The 17,142-nt window shown below is 34.6% G+C and overlaps 1 protein-coding gene across 1 annotated transcript in view; it reads right to left on the reverse strand.

The window, feature by feature from the left end:
* Positions 1-5,723: 5,723 nt before the first annotated feature.
* The window catches only part of LOC105256786 (protein TIS11), a 30,196-nt gene continuing 18,777 nt past the window's right edge, over positions 5,724-17,142 (reverse strand). Inside the window, exon 2 of the mRNA XM_011267017.3 lies at positions 5,724-7,208. Within this exon, the coding sequence (XP_011265319.3) occupies positions 6,030-7,208 (1,179 nt within the window). The 3' untranslated portion in view covers positions 5,724-6,029. The remainder of the gene's footprint in view (positions 7,209-17,142) is intronic.

The raw sequence follows: 17,142 nt of genomic DNA on the forward strand, positions 1-17,142 counted from the left end.
CGTCTTACTTTTCGTCGAACTATCGATGATCGCCGATAGCTCTCGATTCCGTCAAAAATGTGCGTGTAAATTTAAAATCGAACAGATAAAGAAGTCGAATTTATGGATCGAACGCTGACACGTAAAATCCGCTCGGTTCGAGTAAACTTTAAATAAATAAAGCTTTAAATAAAGCTTAAAAAAAAGTAAGAGGGGAGACGGCGAATTGCAAATTCTACAAAATTACAAATTCACAGCTTTCGAAAAGAGTTTCCGAACTTCAGTCGCGCGGGTGAAACTCGAACGACTCCCGCCAGCCTATCAATTGGCTCCCATTGTTTCGCATATATATATATTTCGATTGTCGCACAAATATATAATATATATTTAGTATGTATCACCGAAGACACACTTTTTTTCTTTCACAGCTGAATATCTTGCTCGCGAATGAATGTCTCTTCTTCACGAGCGAGGGATAATTGGCCGTGTATCACATTTGAGGCGTTAAGTATACGCGAAAAGCTTTCGCTTTCTTTTTCTCTGTGTTTTTTTCCACTTTCGCCACGTGTCTCCCGTGCCGGCTTTTGACCGAACGGGAGGACAGATTAATCTTGTCTGACGAAAGAAAATCGGAAAATGGACTTGGGAGCGTTACAAAGGAAGAAACGGGCCGCGAAAACGAGCGCAAATGCTTTCGTTCTCCATACGCGGAATATGTACTCGTGTATGTGTATATATATGTATATGCATATGTATATATATGTGTGTGTGTGTGTGTGTGTGTGTGTATATATATATATATATGTCGTGTGCAGGCGGGATATATTTCCTCTGAGAGCCAAGAGATCGACCTGTTTCACATTACATCGTAACGCGCATTACATATAACGTGTATCTAATCTGTGTATGTGTGAAGAACGCAGTATAAAATATTGTATAAATATATAAATACTTGATTGAAAAAATAAATATATTAAATTAAAAAAGAGACATACACGTAAGGTATATTATTTGTTATTAATCATTAGATATTTATACGCAGAAATATTAGATATTTGATATGCAGAGATGTGCAGGTCAAGTCTATAACAGAAGAATAAACGCGAGGTTGGCTTGGTAAGTGTGGAGTCCCTCGTGATGCGTCCGAGTTTAATCCTTTGATTGTGAAAAATTGCTCTTTCAAAATTTCCAACAAATGAAACAGAAATGCGCTGGTACGACATAGTGTATTTAAATTTACCATTTCTCTGTATTAATTAATGTAACATAATAATAAAATAAAAAATAAAGAATTATAATTATTTATTTAGAATTTTTTATATGCTTTTAGAGAGAAAGTTCTCAAATCTAGATAATATATATAAATGTTCACAATCAAAGAATTAATTCTCTTAACAAAATTTAATTTCATCGTGAATATATTGTGATTAATAAGTGAGCTAATTCGAAAGAAAAAATTGAATTACATGTACAAAAGTATCACACAAAACGAAAGATAATCTAAATTAACATAATCTATACAAAATTAATATAAAGATATATATATGTATAACTATCGAGATTATGAAAATAAAATAAAATTTAGTCCTATATCTTTTCCGTTAAATGATACAATAAATCGTCTTCAATCTTATTTCATAAGCAAAATGCAGAGAATAAGAGACTTTAGAAAAGTCTTGAAAATAATAGTATTCTTAATAATAATTTTCATAATAAATAAAGAAAATATATTAATATGGAAATAAAATTTATAAAAAAGAAAAGAAAAAATATTATTTTTTAAGAGCACTTTAATTACCTCGGTACCAATCTCTCAGTAAAAAAGAAAAAAAATGAAGGTATCGCATGCATTCAATTGAATAAAAAAAAAATCTCACAAGTCCAGCTAAAATTAAAGATCAGTAGTCCATAGTGAGGAAACTCGAGAGATTGGCAGATCCCCGTTTGGTTCGATAGTGAAATAGAATCGAAATGATAATTAAAAAATTAAATAAACCGAAATGTCACGCGATTTTTAGAACGCACTCTCAGGACTCCAAATAGGATGTCTTCAGCAATCGCTGATGCTTCGGAAGGGAAATGTCAGGACACCGTCGTCGTTTCCGGTGATGACATCGTCGATCGCGAAACATCTCGACTTCGTGTCTCGATTTCGCGACGGACGGCGTCGAATTTAAAGAAAAAACAAATTTTTTTCTTTACGAAAGACTAATCGATGAAGGAAATCGCGCCGCGTACTTTTATCTTCCGGTCCTCTCACGAAACTCGCGCATTCGTCTCTGCATAAGAAGAGAGAAACTTTCATTCTCCGCGTTGCTCTCTCTTTCTCTCACAATCAGTCTGTTTTTATTTCTTTCCTTCTCTTTATTTCATTTGACATCGCATCGATTTTTAATCAGCAACGATGTGAATCGAAGGTGTTATCTTGATAGTATTTAATAAAATGCATTTTCGGAATAGAAAACTTCGAAATCTACCTGCATTATACACATTTAGACCTGTGAAGGTGATCTTTCGATCGTAGAATGATCGATTTAAAATTCAGTTCTATTTTTCGTTCTTAAGAATCTTGAAAACTTTTAGCGCTAAAAATGTATGATAAGAATACAGAGACGAGTATGAATATCGGAATGAAATATATCTATCTCAAGATAGATAGATTTGCTGTGCATGAAGATATTTCGAAGAACTCAAATTCTCCTTAAATTAATCTTACATGTCGATATTTCGAAACGAGACAAAATGCAACTGTCACGATAACACTTTCAATTAGAGAATAATCTTCGTAGTCCCGGTCTCATTAACGTATTAATAATATGAATGCGCGTAAACTAATAATTTCGATATTCTATAAATAGTACAAACTAAATATACAATTGATTATAAATAATGTACGAGTGGCGATGGTCTTTTTTCGATTTCACGACGACGGCGATAAGGAGAAAAATAGGCATAACGATGATAAAATAATAATAATAATAATTAATATATTAATATGATCATAGCAATCAGAGCGTCATCGACGATTGATGTCACTCGTATGATGATGACGCGTCCACAATCGCCGCGAAAGGTGCATTTTAAGATGGGACAAGAGACACTCGCGTTTATTTGAACGAAGAGGAAAAAAAAGCGGGAGCAAAAATGAGGGGCAAGACTGAACTATCATTTCATAGAACAATTTCATGTGCGACGCTGATTATGGAGTGGTTGGGCGGCGCAGATTACGAAAATTATTGCGAATAATATTAATAATAATAATAATAATATTATAATAATAATATAATAATAATAATAATAATAATAGCAATATAATAATTAGTTAATAGTTATTAATAATGAAAAATAATTATATTAATAATAATAATCATAAACTAAATCTATAACAAAGTTTGCTCTCAAGTATAAATTAAACGAAAATATTTCTTGTGTAAGCATAAGAAGAGTTTAGTGCTTATATATGTACAGAATGATACCGATTTTTTCGAAAATCATGTCAGCTTGCAGACGCTTGCTTTCCTTTCTTATCATAAATTCCCCGTCGACGCGGGGTCGGCGCTTTCCCGTCGAGATTCGTCGACAGAAATAGAAAACCTTTCGAAAAAAATTCTACAAATTTCAAATCTATGCCCCGAACGAGACGACGCCCAGACATCTAAATTATCTCTTCGAGAAATCGCTCGGCCCGCGCGAGCATCTTCCGACTTCCGCCTCTCACGCTATTCTCTTTCTTTCCTCTCATTCATTCATTCACATTCGTCTTTTCTCTCTCTGTATTCCTTTGTCATTCTTTCTTTCATTCTCTCTCATACGTTCGCGCATTTTACAATAACATATTTTTTTTATAATAGTAAATATTTCTATATGCAATAATTACCACATTTTTTATGATTATATTTTAGTATTATAAAGTTATCACATTTTTTGTTGGGGAAAAAGAACAATACATACGAAATAGACCGGCATCACCATAGCTCTCTGTCTTTCACGCCGAAGTGAGTCTCTCTCTCTCTCCTCGTCGCGATCACGGGTGCAATAAACACAATCGTTAAATATATAAACATATACATATGTACGTAAAAAAAAAAAATCAAAGGCAGAAGTCTACGAGTCTCGCGACGAGAAAGAAACGCTTTCCTCGATTTGAAAAGAGGAGAAACGCTCGTCGGGGAACCGATATTTTAGTTCCGTTCCGGACGATTCAATCGCACGAAATATATATCTTCTCTTTCTCAATATATAATATGTGTGTATGTACGATATATATGTGTTTGTGTATTCTATAAAACATACCTCTACTTATTTTTTCACATATTTATTTTACTCTTTAACCAGCACATCCACTCACACCATTACTTTCCATTATTATTCCAGCTAGTTGTATCTTTCTTTCATTATTTCTCTCTCTCTTTCCTTCAATATCATTCAATGTCATTCTCTCGTGCCATCCTCACCGTGTAATCTAATCACTGTAATATGGAAGACAATCGAAGTTTACAAAGGCACTCACTTTATGACTGTTAACGCACTGAAAACGAAGCTACTATATTTCCGAGTATATTAAAAGAAAATAAGAAGGGAATCTTATCTATTCCGAAGTCGCTCTTTAATATAAATAATAAAAGAAGAAGAAACACAAGAAAAGATACTAAAAACTACTCGCTATAATCTCTACTCTACAGTCCATTTATGAAAATTGTCAGCAACGAAAACCTTTTGTTCCAGTCAGGCGCACGGTGTTTAAAACACATAGTCGTATGCGTTTCATGATAACCCTGTACTGAAACGTTGTCGCGTTATGCGGACGTAAAAATTTGCGGAAACTGGAAGCTTGGGCGTACCTCGCGAATTCACGACGCCGAATTAAAAAAAAGAAACCCGGGCAAAGTTTATCCGCGAGGGTGCCAAGACGTTTCCCGGGATCAGAACGAGAGCAACAAGTGTGTATCCTCGATCCAGAAATATAATTTTACGACAATCGTTTGCGGTGCGTTAATCGATTTCACTCGGCTCCATCGCGCTCTCTCAAGCACTCCCTCCCTTCCTCCCTCTCGCTCTCACTCTCTCTTTCTCTCTCGCTCTTTCGCTCGCCGGAGTGCTCACTCTCGCCTCTCCTTTCACTCTCGAGACGACTTTCCCCACCCCTGCTCCTCCGGAGAAGAAACTCGAAGAAACGTAACTGTACGCGCTATTTGGATATTGCAACATTTCACCTGCCCCGGGTGCGTATGACGCCGTATGGTGCTCGCGGCTCGAAAAAATCCGATGGAGGAAGGCGATGGACCGTGGACAGTGGGGAGAGGGCTCCGACGGAGACCGGAAGGCCCGGTAAAAGATTCACCAAGTGAGATCAATGAACAACTTGCTCGTAGGAAAGTCACATTTCGGAATAAATTTGCGCTCGGTATCCTCTTTCGCCTCCCCCGGTCCTTTTTATACAACCCCCACATTCCACTTTTATATACCTTCCTCCAAAAGCACTTTAGCCTTCGGGCCTAGCGAGTTGAGACTTCCGGGCTGATCTCACTTTTCTGCTAAACTCACATCTAACGATAAAATACGAAAAAGAAGAAGAAAAAGAAAAAGGAATAAGATGATAAGATATATCAATATAATAATAATAATAATAATAATAATAATAATAATAATAATAATAATAATAATAATAATATTAATAATAATATGTATAGAGTAATATAGTAATATATTACAATAGTAATGATATGATATATATATGATGTGATTATGGTGGTAATAATATGTAAAAAAAGGAGGAAAAAAGACAAGGGTTTTCAAAGGTAAAAAAGAAACCTACCGACGTATGCCTTAAAAAACGCATCGCTTTTCAAGAAAGTTGAACGATGGATAAAGAGAATCACGTCGCGCGAACGGCGTGACTTCATATGTAAAAAAAAAAAAAAAGAAGAAAGAAACGAAAGAAAGTATTTTCCTCCGACAGAATCCACTGCGGGGAGAAGTTATCCTCGCTTAAACCCCGAGTCACAAATACCCCCCCTGAAATCCTTTTCCTCTTCGCGCAAGCAATCGCTCTAGATCTTGAGATTATCGAAATCGCCCAGGGTGCTGCTGATCCTGTTAAACACCGGCAACCTAGACTCCGTGTTAGGTGACAACGGGGAGGGTGTCCTGGGCGTCGCCTCGTCGGAGGCGAGAGGGCTGCACACGCCGTTATTGCGAGGACTCGGACTCTGCCTCGAACAGGCGAGCAGACTGAAATCCTGACCGAAGCTGAACGGCGTTGTCGGCAGATTCGTGCACGAGGCCGCCTGCTGGCTACAGTCGTCGCTGAAGAAACTCGCCATGGAGTTGGTCGGCGACTGGCTGAGGCTAGACGACGGCGACACCGAATCGGCGGAGCTGCCGAGGGAGAAGGTCGGGCTGAGATTGAGCGGCTTGGGTTTCGTCGCGCCGATCACCGACTTGACGGCGTTCACCTGATGATGATGGTGGTGCTGCTGCACCGCGTGATGATGATTCGTCGCCAGGCTCAGCGATGACGTTCGCAGCAACGGCGGCTGATTGTAGCCGTTCGCGTTGGCGCTACCCAAGCTCAACGAGTTGGTTCGCATGAGGTTCGATGTGGTGGCCGCTGCCGCGGCCGCGACAGCCACGTGGGACGACGCGGCGAGATGCTCCAGCAGACTGACGTTGACGTTATTGTTGACTGTGGACGCATTGTTGTTGGCGATGGCACCATTACCGGCCGCGGTCGCCGCTGCAGCAGCGGCTGCCGCGCTCATCAACGGATTCAGGCCGATTATGTTGGGCTGCGTCGAGCCCAGTTGGGCACTCACCTTCTGATTGTGTATGCGTGCCTCCTCGAAGTTGTGTATAAAGTGGCAGCGCGGCCCGTACGGGCAGAAGCCGATTGTGTGGAAGGTGCGGCACAGCTCGGTCTTGTACTTGGGGTGACGCGCGAGATTGCGTAGCTCGCCGTAGCCGTGTGCGAACTGACACTTGTCACCATATTTGCACGAGCCGCTTTCCTCGTACGGCCGGCAGAGCTCTGTCTTGTAGCGGGACGTCGGCTCGCTGACGCTGCGATCCAATTTCCGGTGTTGCTCGATCAACGTGGTCACCAAGGAAGTGTAGCTGCGCTTCAGTGGCGCGTGTCCGTTGGTGACGTTGGTGACGGCGGCACCGCCGTTGGCGGTGGCCGACGTTGTCGAGGACGACGGTGATTCCTTCGCCTTGGCCGAGGCTGCGTTCTGCAAGCAGAAATAATGCGTTTCATTCGACTTTTACTCCGAAATGGCGGTCATTCGCGTGTGGGAGTAATTGGCGCGTTATCAGACGGACGAGGGGAGGAGACGTCGCGTGGGTAATTTGACGTTTGAAATGGCGGCGCGGATGATAACCGAGACTCTTGGCAATTCCGCAACGTCATCGCTACGAGATAGCGTGTTGAGCAAGTCAGCGGTGGATTGTCACCGCTGGAACTGTCGTTCGTTTCAATGGGAACCTGAACAATACGCCGTTTGCCGTAGAAAACGGAAGGCAGACGTTGCGACAGTCACTTATGCAAGTGTTACAGATCAACTTTGGGAAGGTTCGAAAGTGCCAGGATTTCTATTTAATGATATTTATCAACTCTTATTTGCTTCGATGCGACTTTCACTCTATTTTTGAAGACATTTTTTCAATTGTAATACGTATAAATACTACAATAATATCGCGCGAAATTTGGTTAAAGGTGATGTTTAAAAATGTATAAAAATTTGGGAAATTTATAGGAATAATTTTATGCAGTATTTCATGTATATAATTTTATATATATATATATATATATATATATATATATATATATATATCATGCATATCTGTATCTGTAAAATCGATAAGATTGACTACTATCACAGTTGAAACATCAAAAAACCTTTAGCAAATGAGAACAAAAACATAGTTCAACGCACGAAAATGAGTTCATAGCACACAAACAGACGTATGAAAAATCTCAGCAATATGAGATCTCGTTTATGAGTCGATAATCAAGTCCTTATCTTCCATCACTCAACGATAGATAACTGAAAATAAATAAAGTCAGATAAAAATTGCAGTGTATCTCGAGTGATAGCTCTTCAACTGCGATTGTAACAATTTGTTACGATCGAGTTTAAAATTAACTCTTTCTACATTTAATCCAGATCTTTCCTTCATCAGTAATCATTTTGTCTAATTATTTCGACAATAAAATTGTAAGGATAAATTGAATCACATAGATTGAAAAGAATGATAAAATCAAGAAAAGAGAAAGAAAGAGAGAGAAAGAGTAGATGTGTTAAGATTGTTTGTATAAATTTTTAGTAAGAAAAAAGAAATCTCACATGTAAAATTAGAAACTATTAGATTATTATTTATTATTTTGGACAGAAATTTGATTTTTTAAAATAATTGTTTTGTCGAATCTTTGCTCAATCCATGATATTCGTTATAATAATCGTTTCCCAAAAAGCCTTAGTATGATGAATTTACATTTTTTGGCTGGGCTAAAAAATTCATAGTTTAAAAAATGTCTGTGTAATAACTTTTTCTCTCTCATTTTTTGATACTTTTAAAAAAATTAGGAAGATACCGTTTAACGATCTTTACTACTAGTCCCTAATCCCTTCACAACTTTCTAATCTAACGGTTCTTTGCCTTATGTTAAGGTGATATTCAGATATAGTGGATTTAGAAGATGCAATGTATAGATTGTGAATGTTAATGGTAGTGAAATATCGCTTTAAAAACAATTCTACTCGCTTTTGGATTGAAATTATAGCAAATTAAATTATATTTTGATATGTCTTGATAAAAATCCTTCTTACATCTGATATTAAAATGTTTTCTTATGTAATATATGCAATACAGAAAAATCAATACATAAAAAATATGAAGAAATAAAGAGTATAAACTGCATTTTAAATTAAATCATTTTATAAATATTTTGTAAAAATTATACAATAAATTAAATCAGTAAAAGATCTTAATAAAATGTATTTGATAAAAATATATGACATTTAACAATTATCAAAATAATTCTAAGAGATATTTTGTATTATTTTAAAAATAAATAATTGGAATAAGTACATAAAAATATGTACATGTATATAACGTAATTGAGTGATGTTCGATATTCATTATGTTGCCAGCTAATTCGATCTTTCATAAAGATTGACGTGCACGAAGGAACATTAACGAAATGCGTCCTACTTCCCGGAAATCACGTATAATTCTCGCGGTTACTGCAATTACTATTACCATCGCGAACGATTCCACTTCCAAGAATCATGTTCGAATGAAGAGTTGCTCTGATTCATTATACGAGATTTATCTCTTTAACAAAAAAATTATCATAAATAATGTGGCGCTAACTTTATACAGGTTTCTTATAAGACGCTTTAAATTTATTATTACATGTTCTCCGATTTTGAAAAGTGGACTTTGGAACCAAAGGAATTTTCAAATTAGATTTAAAAAAACAAAACTAAACGTTATAAAACGATATAATCATTCTATTATGCACGGAAAATTTCAGAATATTATTATACGACAAAAAGTGATAAAAAAATTATTAATTATTATGATTCTGAATAAAACACGAGTCTCTTCATATCATAATGATCTTTTTTAATATTTATGCAATATTGCAAACTGACGACACGATAAAAGTCACATAAAATAAGAATACAATAATTAACGTTCGAGAAAACTTGGACGAGACGTGTTGCATGCAAAAAACTAGCGATAACTAATCGATCAAATAAATTGACGAGGTAAACCGACATCAAAGAGCTTCATGATTCATGAAATTTTTTTCGAGCTTGTAAAAAAGTAAGAATCTATTAAAATATATCCGCGTAGAAATACAATTTTTTTTGCGTCTTTTAATCGATGTCATTAATTATAGAAAAGTTACACAATATCTCTGCCATGCCTCGTTTCGTGGTGCAATAATTATTACTGTATGTAATAATACGTACACATACACGTTTCAGAACGTAAATCTGTCTAGATGTTGTCGTGCAGATAACGGCATAAATCAACTGAGCTTTTAATGTTGGTGAAGATTGATAGGCGTGACTGGTTATCGAAATTTTATTATATATATAAAGGAGAAGATCATGAGGATCAAAACGATTTTGCTGATAATAATCATCTTTTCAGCTATACTTTAATGTAGGAGATGAAAAAAATAAGAGACTTAGTGATATCGCAGAAAAATCGAATGAGTAGCAACAAAGTGCTCAGTAAACTTGTAATATAGCTTTATTATTGAAATTTCATGTCAGATGTTTCATGTAGAATGATTTAATTGCACATTTTAGTCTCTTGTTTGTTACGAGATTAGGCTCTTTTGCATTTTCTTAAAATAAAAAGAAACGTGTTACAATAATAAAAAAATATTACATAAATAATTATATAAAAAATATTATATAATATTATATAAATATTATATAAATAATAATAGTATAGGAAAATATTATATAAGTAATAGTAGTATCTATTACAAATTATATAATGGATACTATTAGCATTGATATTATCAATCTTGCAAATTTTTTTCCCATTATTTTTCTTGATTTTGCAGTTTATAGTTGCAACGTAATAATATTATTAGCATTTCAATAAACATCGCGACAGGCCACGAGTACATCTGACATTGAAGCTGCTGTTTCCGAATCTCCTTCCATCCCGGATTTTGTTAAAGACGACCAGCCATCGCGAATAATCATCGATCGCGCGCACTCGGTGACGTTCGCAAAAATAGAGAAAAAAGAAGGGAAAAAAAGATCTAGCATTTTTCGAGCGTGAGATCGCACACACAGGAGGATTCACGAGAGTCTGGAAATTTCCATCAGCACGTGCGCGTATCCGTGTCAGAGCGATCTTGTTTGTTTCATGTGTCTGTATGTGTGAGCGCCACACATATACACACACACACACACACACACACATGTATCCGCAACTCCTCGTAATTATTCCCGCGTAGCCTCCGCATGTTGAAGAGTGTGTTTATCGTAAGCGCACGATCGCCGATAATCGTCGGACACACACGCACACGAGTAGCGTGTTTACGCTCACGTGTGGTGCGTGTGCGTGTGTGCGTGATTATATATGCATAAATCTTAGCGATACACACACTGACAATATATCGGATATCTAATCGCGCAGATTTGCACTCTTTGATAGAATGCTATGTGTTTTCGATGTTCGTTACAATGTCTAAGACAGACATTGATAATATATAAGTGCAAAAACACTCTAGGCAAAGAAGAATCGTACTTTGACTAGCGAGAAAGTTATTGATCAATTAATTTGTATTTTCAAAAATATTGGAAGAATGTTATTTATTTTCTTCCTTTTTTTAAAGAAATCAGAATCACTAGAAATTCCATTATTTATTCTTTAAAAATTAATTGTATCTTGAATGTGTGTGTAATATTATTAATAGCTATAATAATTAAGTCGGGTATTAAATCAGAATGATAATTGTCAATAAATAGTCATCTTTTGACGCAAATTATGCAAATCATTCTGAATTATCGTCTAATCTCCCTTGTTCTAAATGCAGCGTAATTAGTCATTCTTTACGAATTCCTGAATTTTCCAACTCTGAGTTATCACTAAATTCTTCTGTTCTAAAGATAGCATAATTAGTCATCTTTTTTACGAATTTATCTTCCTCGAATTCTTCTTCTTATACTTCTAAGATAATTAATAAGCATTTTAAATTATGATATGTCATGATATGTGTGTACGTGTGTGTAGTATTGATCTCTCTTCTCTTTGTTAAAAATTTAATTTTATTTAAAATAGCAAATTATTAAAACATTTAAAATAATATAAAAATTAATACATGTGTATATAACATTTCTAAAACAAATAAAATATAAAAGTAATACAAACATAATCAATAAAAACATAAAAAAATACAAATAATTAAATCTGTTAATAAATCTGCTTCATTAAAAAATAAGGACAAGACGAAAAGAGAGAAAAATAAATTTTGTCTGTTAATGCATATGTCTTTAACATATATACTTTTGGCAGTGTATATTTTATAACATCATGATGAGCAGAAAAGGCTGCCTGATAGAAAAAATAAACTGCTTAAGTTTTTCTCGTAGACGTTACGATCCTGTCGAACTCGACGACGTATGGTTACAAGCAGTGTTTCCTTAACACATCGTTGATGAATCCCTCTAATAAAATTAGCTTTCAAAAAGCTTCTCAAAAACGCGAAGTAAACTACGTTTTTATTTATTCAAGAACGAGAGCGTACGATTCCACGAATTTAATTCCTACGCACGCCGTAATACATGTGACGTTTCATTCATCCATTTTGCCGATGGGACATGAGGCATCGATAAAAATGACTGTCTATTTTTAAGCACAAGATTTAATGTAGTATAAAGTGGTGTTATTTGAAACTTAAAAAAAATTCAAACAATTCAAATTCCATGGGAATGAAACAAAAAATAAGAATATTGTAAGAAAAAATAAATAATTAATTATTATTCCTCTTCTTAATTTTGTTAACAAAATCATTGATGTATTATTTTGTTTTTAAAGATAGTTTCGTGGTTCATTAATAATTTTAATTTTATCTCTTTCATTGATTATATGGATGATATTAATATTGAAATATTGAAATATTGTTGGTTAATTAATTTCATATGATATTAAGATTTGTATAATTTATTTTATATACAAAATGTGTGTGCAAAAAAGTGTTGAAATAAAAAAGTTTAAAACTTACATCATCACAACAGAGACAATTATATAAAAAAAGATATATTTTTATTAGCAAAAATAATTAAGAGAATATTTTCATTTTATTTTCAAATCTTTTCTGACCTTTCCTTTAAAAGCTTCTAAAGATTGCAATTGAAATTACTGTATATGTATTTATAGTAAATTATATCTTGCATAGTCTTAACATACAGTTAATTCTATTTACTGTTATCTGTGTTTTTTAAACGTTATTTTTATTATGTATCCAACGATCAGTATATAATTAAATGAGCGCGTTAATAGAATTACACTTTATTTACCTTCTTATTCATTTCGCGAACTTAATATGCACATCATATGCCACATTCCGCGTATCGAATGTCGAACAATGATGATTATTTAACAGTTGCTGTTTGCAGATATCGATCCCAGCCAATCATAAAGCAACATTAGTTTTGCAAAAGTGGCGTGATGGACACGACTCACGATATATGTATGATTCATAAATATCTGATATGTACACGTCAGGGTCAATAGAAAGTTTATTTCTAATAAACATGCCATTATATTTTTACAGCAATGGTTGCGAATTTTAACAGAGAAATGACGATTTTTATATTTAATAAAGTGATAAATAAAAATGACAATACTCATATGTCAATAGTATTTAAGCAATTATAACAAATAATAAGAAGTGATTACAGCAAAGAATTATAATTCATTTATTTTGAAAGTAATGTGAAATTTAAATTCTAAATATGATGATAGTTTTTATTTCACTTAAAATTATCAGTAAATATTTTGTATATCCAAATTTGAAATTTTGTGCAATTATTAAAAATAAAAAAATTATTAAAAATAAAAAAAAAATACTTTTCTAAATTCTATTGACCAACATCAATTTTAACAGCAATGTTTTATTTGTTCTAATCCTCTTAAATAGCGATGTATGTGAATAATTAAAAAATAATTCACTTATTAAATAAAATATTTTTTAAAGTCGCAACACTAAAATACATACACTTTTCTCGTAATGAGATAAATAAATGACTGCATTTGTTCTTAATGAAAAATATTATATATGTTCATAATCAATAAGATATATACAAGTGAGAATTATTTATATTATCTTCAACGATTATAAAATAATATAAATGATAATAATCTAATTATTTTTATAATTGAAATGAATTATTACTCACACAATACGCGCACACACACGCACTTAGGGAATTAGTCATGATACAGACACGGAATTTGATTACTTCGTGCCAGCTAGTATGTGTAACTTAATACCTATAGAGATGTCATAATTATTAAGAATGTTGAAATCACGAGAGAGATGTTAATGACAGTACACGTTGACGTAGGTAGTTTCTTCGCGTGGGAATGACATGTGTCATTTCGAGAGACCAAAAGCGCTGATAAGTCAAAAGTAAGTCTACCAATATGGAGATACTTGCTCTTTAAGTCTAGCATTAATTCAGAACGATGTGAACATTCTCAAGATATAGTATCTTAATATCTGCATTTTTGAAAAGATACAAAGATGACTTTCACTTTAATGAAGATAAAAACAAGCGTTGCCCGAAGAGTAACATTGACATTCAAGCTCGGTCGACAGTGAAAGTAAGCTCAAGGATCAAAGTATCACAAATTATACCGATGATTTGCTTATATATATTCCAAAGAAATGAGAAAAAATACAAATTATTCGAATAAAAATCAGTTTCTTTTATGAAAGATACAGTTTCGAAAATGCAATACCTTCATTTTACGGGAGATACCTTTTACTTATTTATTTATAAATATGATCTCCAATTTATAACGATTTATACGAGACAGCTTTTTAAATTACACATGCAATATTTGCCTTTACAGACAAAATAAAAATTACGAACTGAGAATTAATAGTTCGGAGTATAATTCAGTCGTACAACTTAATTAAAATTTATAATTTTATCGCATTTTAATTATACCTTTCACTCCTGGAAATGAAAACATAATTACACACACACACACACACACACCAGTCATATCATGTGCATCCGCGTTAGAAGAAATCGCGCACGTATATGCGGGTTAAGAACGTGAATCTCGAAGGTTAAAGGTGAAAGTAACACAGAGAACACGACGAGGTAGAAGAATCGAGGGAGATAGAGGCCAACTGACAGAACGAGCATGGCGCCGACCGGTCGACCGACTGAATGGAACGGCGATGCTTCGCGCACTGATCCTTACGTAATAAAGCGCAGCACGACTCTTAATTATCGTAATTACCCGCCTGTCCGGGACTTAGAAACGCCCCGACATTCGATCGCCAGCTGCCTGTCTTTCGCCCTATAAAGATTTTCGCGGTTTCGTGCAATGTTTGCTTCCTCCTCGCGTCTCGCAATCTTTGTTGACTTTTAACGAATTTGATTTTATCCTTTTTTTTGTCAAAAATAAATTAGATTTCTTTCTATTTCTCATAAATTAAATTATATTTTTTTCAATGAATTATATTTCTTATAAATTATATATTTCTTTTCGTTAAATAATGAGTTAATGATGTGATATCGCAGATTTTTAAGAGAAATAGATTTATTTTTTCTATTTTTTTTTTCTAGAAATTATTATGTTTGCATACTTGATACGACATGCTATTTCGTTGTATTTATTTCGACAATGAAAAATAATAAATAGGTTGCTCTTTTCTCGCTCTTTCGCCCAGTCGACGTGTCTCTTCTTCCTCCTCGTCTTTCACTCGAGCGAAAAGAAGCACGAGAGAAGCGACGAGCATTTCGCTTTCCGGCCCAGAAGAGCGTGTCGCCCCTCGAAACTCTCTCGCGTCTCTTTTTTGCTAGTTTCTCGAGCATAAGCATGCAAAGCGAAAACAAGGCGCGTTACAAGAAAAGTATGAAAGATTGCATGCAAATTTCCGCCAGCGGCACTTTCTGATGTTCGAAATATCTCCAAAGTTTCTCCGAAACCCGGACAATCGTCGAAGAAAGACTAAACAAGAATAATTGACATTTTGATGATTTTGACATTTCAGTGATTTTGACATTTCAGTGATTTTGACATTTCAGTGATTTTGACAAATCTCGAGCCGACGAAAATTGGAGAGACTTTGATAGACGCAAGGGAGAATTTTACCCACTGCTCTTCCGGTGTCTGGATGTTGCTTTTGCGACGCACAATGGCGACTTTCGAGAAACATAGTGATTCGCACTCGCCAATAAGAGAAGCGCGACTTTCCACTCTACTTCCCTCGCGAACCTTGCACGATGCACGCGTACGAGACCGACCGATCGGAGTACGGTTGCAAGAGTGAATAAAGAAGCAATATGAATCAGACTCCGAGAGAGTCGTAAAGAAACCACACACACGGAAACCGGAATGCAACAATGCAACTTTGCACACCTCGCGCAATTATGCCGCGCGCGAGCGTGTCGTATGCACAATAGCGAAAAGTGAAAGTACGTACGTGTATATATATAGTGTATAATGTGAACTTTAATTTCTTTTTCCCCCGCGGACGGGAGGAACGCTTCTAGGATCGAAGGAGAGGCGGGAGAGAAGCGAGAAAGCGATTAGGAAACCCGAGACGTCGATTGAATAGACTTGCAAATTTTATCCAGGTGATCAAAATATAAAGTACGATATATATATATATATATATATATATATATATATATATATCGTACTTTATATTTTTATATACGTACTTTTATATACGTACTTTTATATACGTACTTTATATTTTTATATCGTACTTTATATTTTTATTAAAAATTTTTATTAAAAAATTTATTTTTTATATTTAATATTTATTTTTATTTTTAATTTTATTTAATATTTTTATTTTTATTTTTTTTTATTTAATATATATACTTGTGCACTCGACGTATCGTACATATATATATATATATATATATATACGATACGTCGAGTGCACAAGTATATATTGCACGCATCGTGTGAAAAAATCACGCGGAGATTGCGCCGGCGAATTACCTGCGGTAACAATGTGGATTAGAATCGCAATTATCTCGTGCGCTCAATTATCACTGCAATAAAACGGCGAAGGAGAGAGTACATAATGAGCGGATGTTTTCGCCGAAAGGGAGAGTGAATCACGTTCGATTGGTCATTTGATGATATGAAGCTTCTCCGAAACGATTCTATTTCTTTTTAGCGATTGTTTACATATTTTTTTCTCATTGATTTATTCGACAATATAATGCGTTTATAGATATTTGGAATATTATATATCGCTGGAAAGGTAAAGCGGTTTGCAATGGAAAATGCATGAAAAATTCTTTCTGGAATTTTTAGAATTAAATTTTTAATTAAAGAAATTTATATCTTTCTTTAATTCTAAAAATTCCGAAGAGTTTCTTATGACGCCATTTATATCGTTGTTTGTTGTTTGTTCTGTAT

This window comes from Camponotus floridanus, unplaced genomic scaffold (genome assembly GCF_003227725.1).
Source record: "Camponotus floridanus strain SB8 unplaced genomic scaffold, Cflo_v7.5 scaffold50, whole genome shotgun sequence".
NCBI classification, from domain to species: domain Eukaryota; kingdom Metazoa; phylum Arthropoda; class Insecta; order Hymenoptera; family Formicidae; genus Camponotus; species Camponotus floridanus.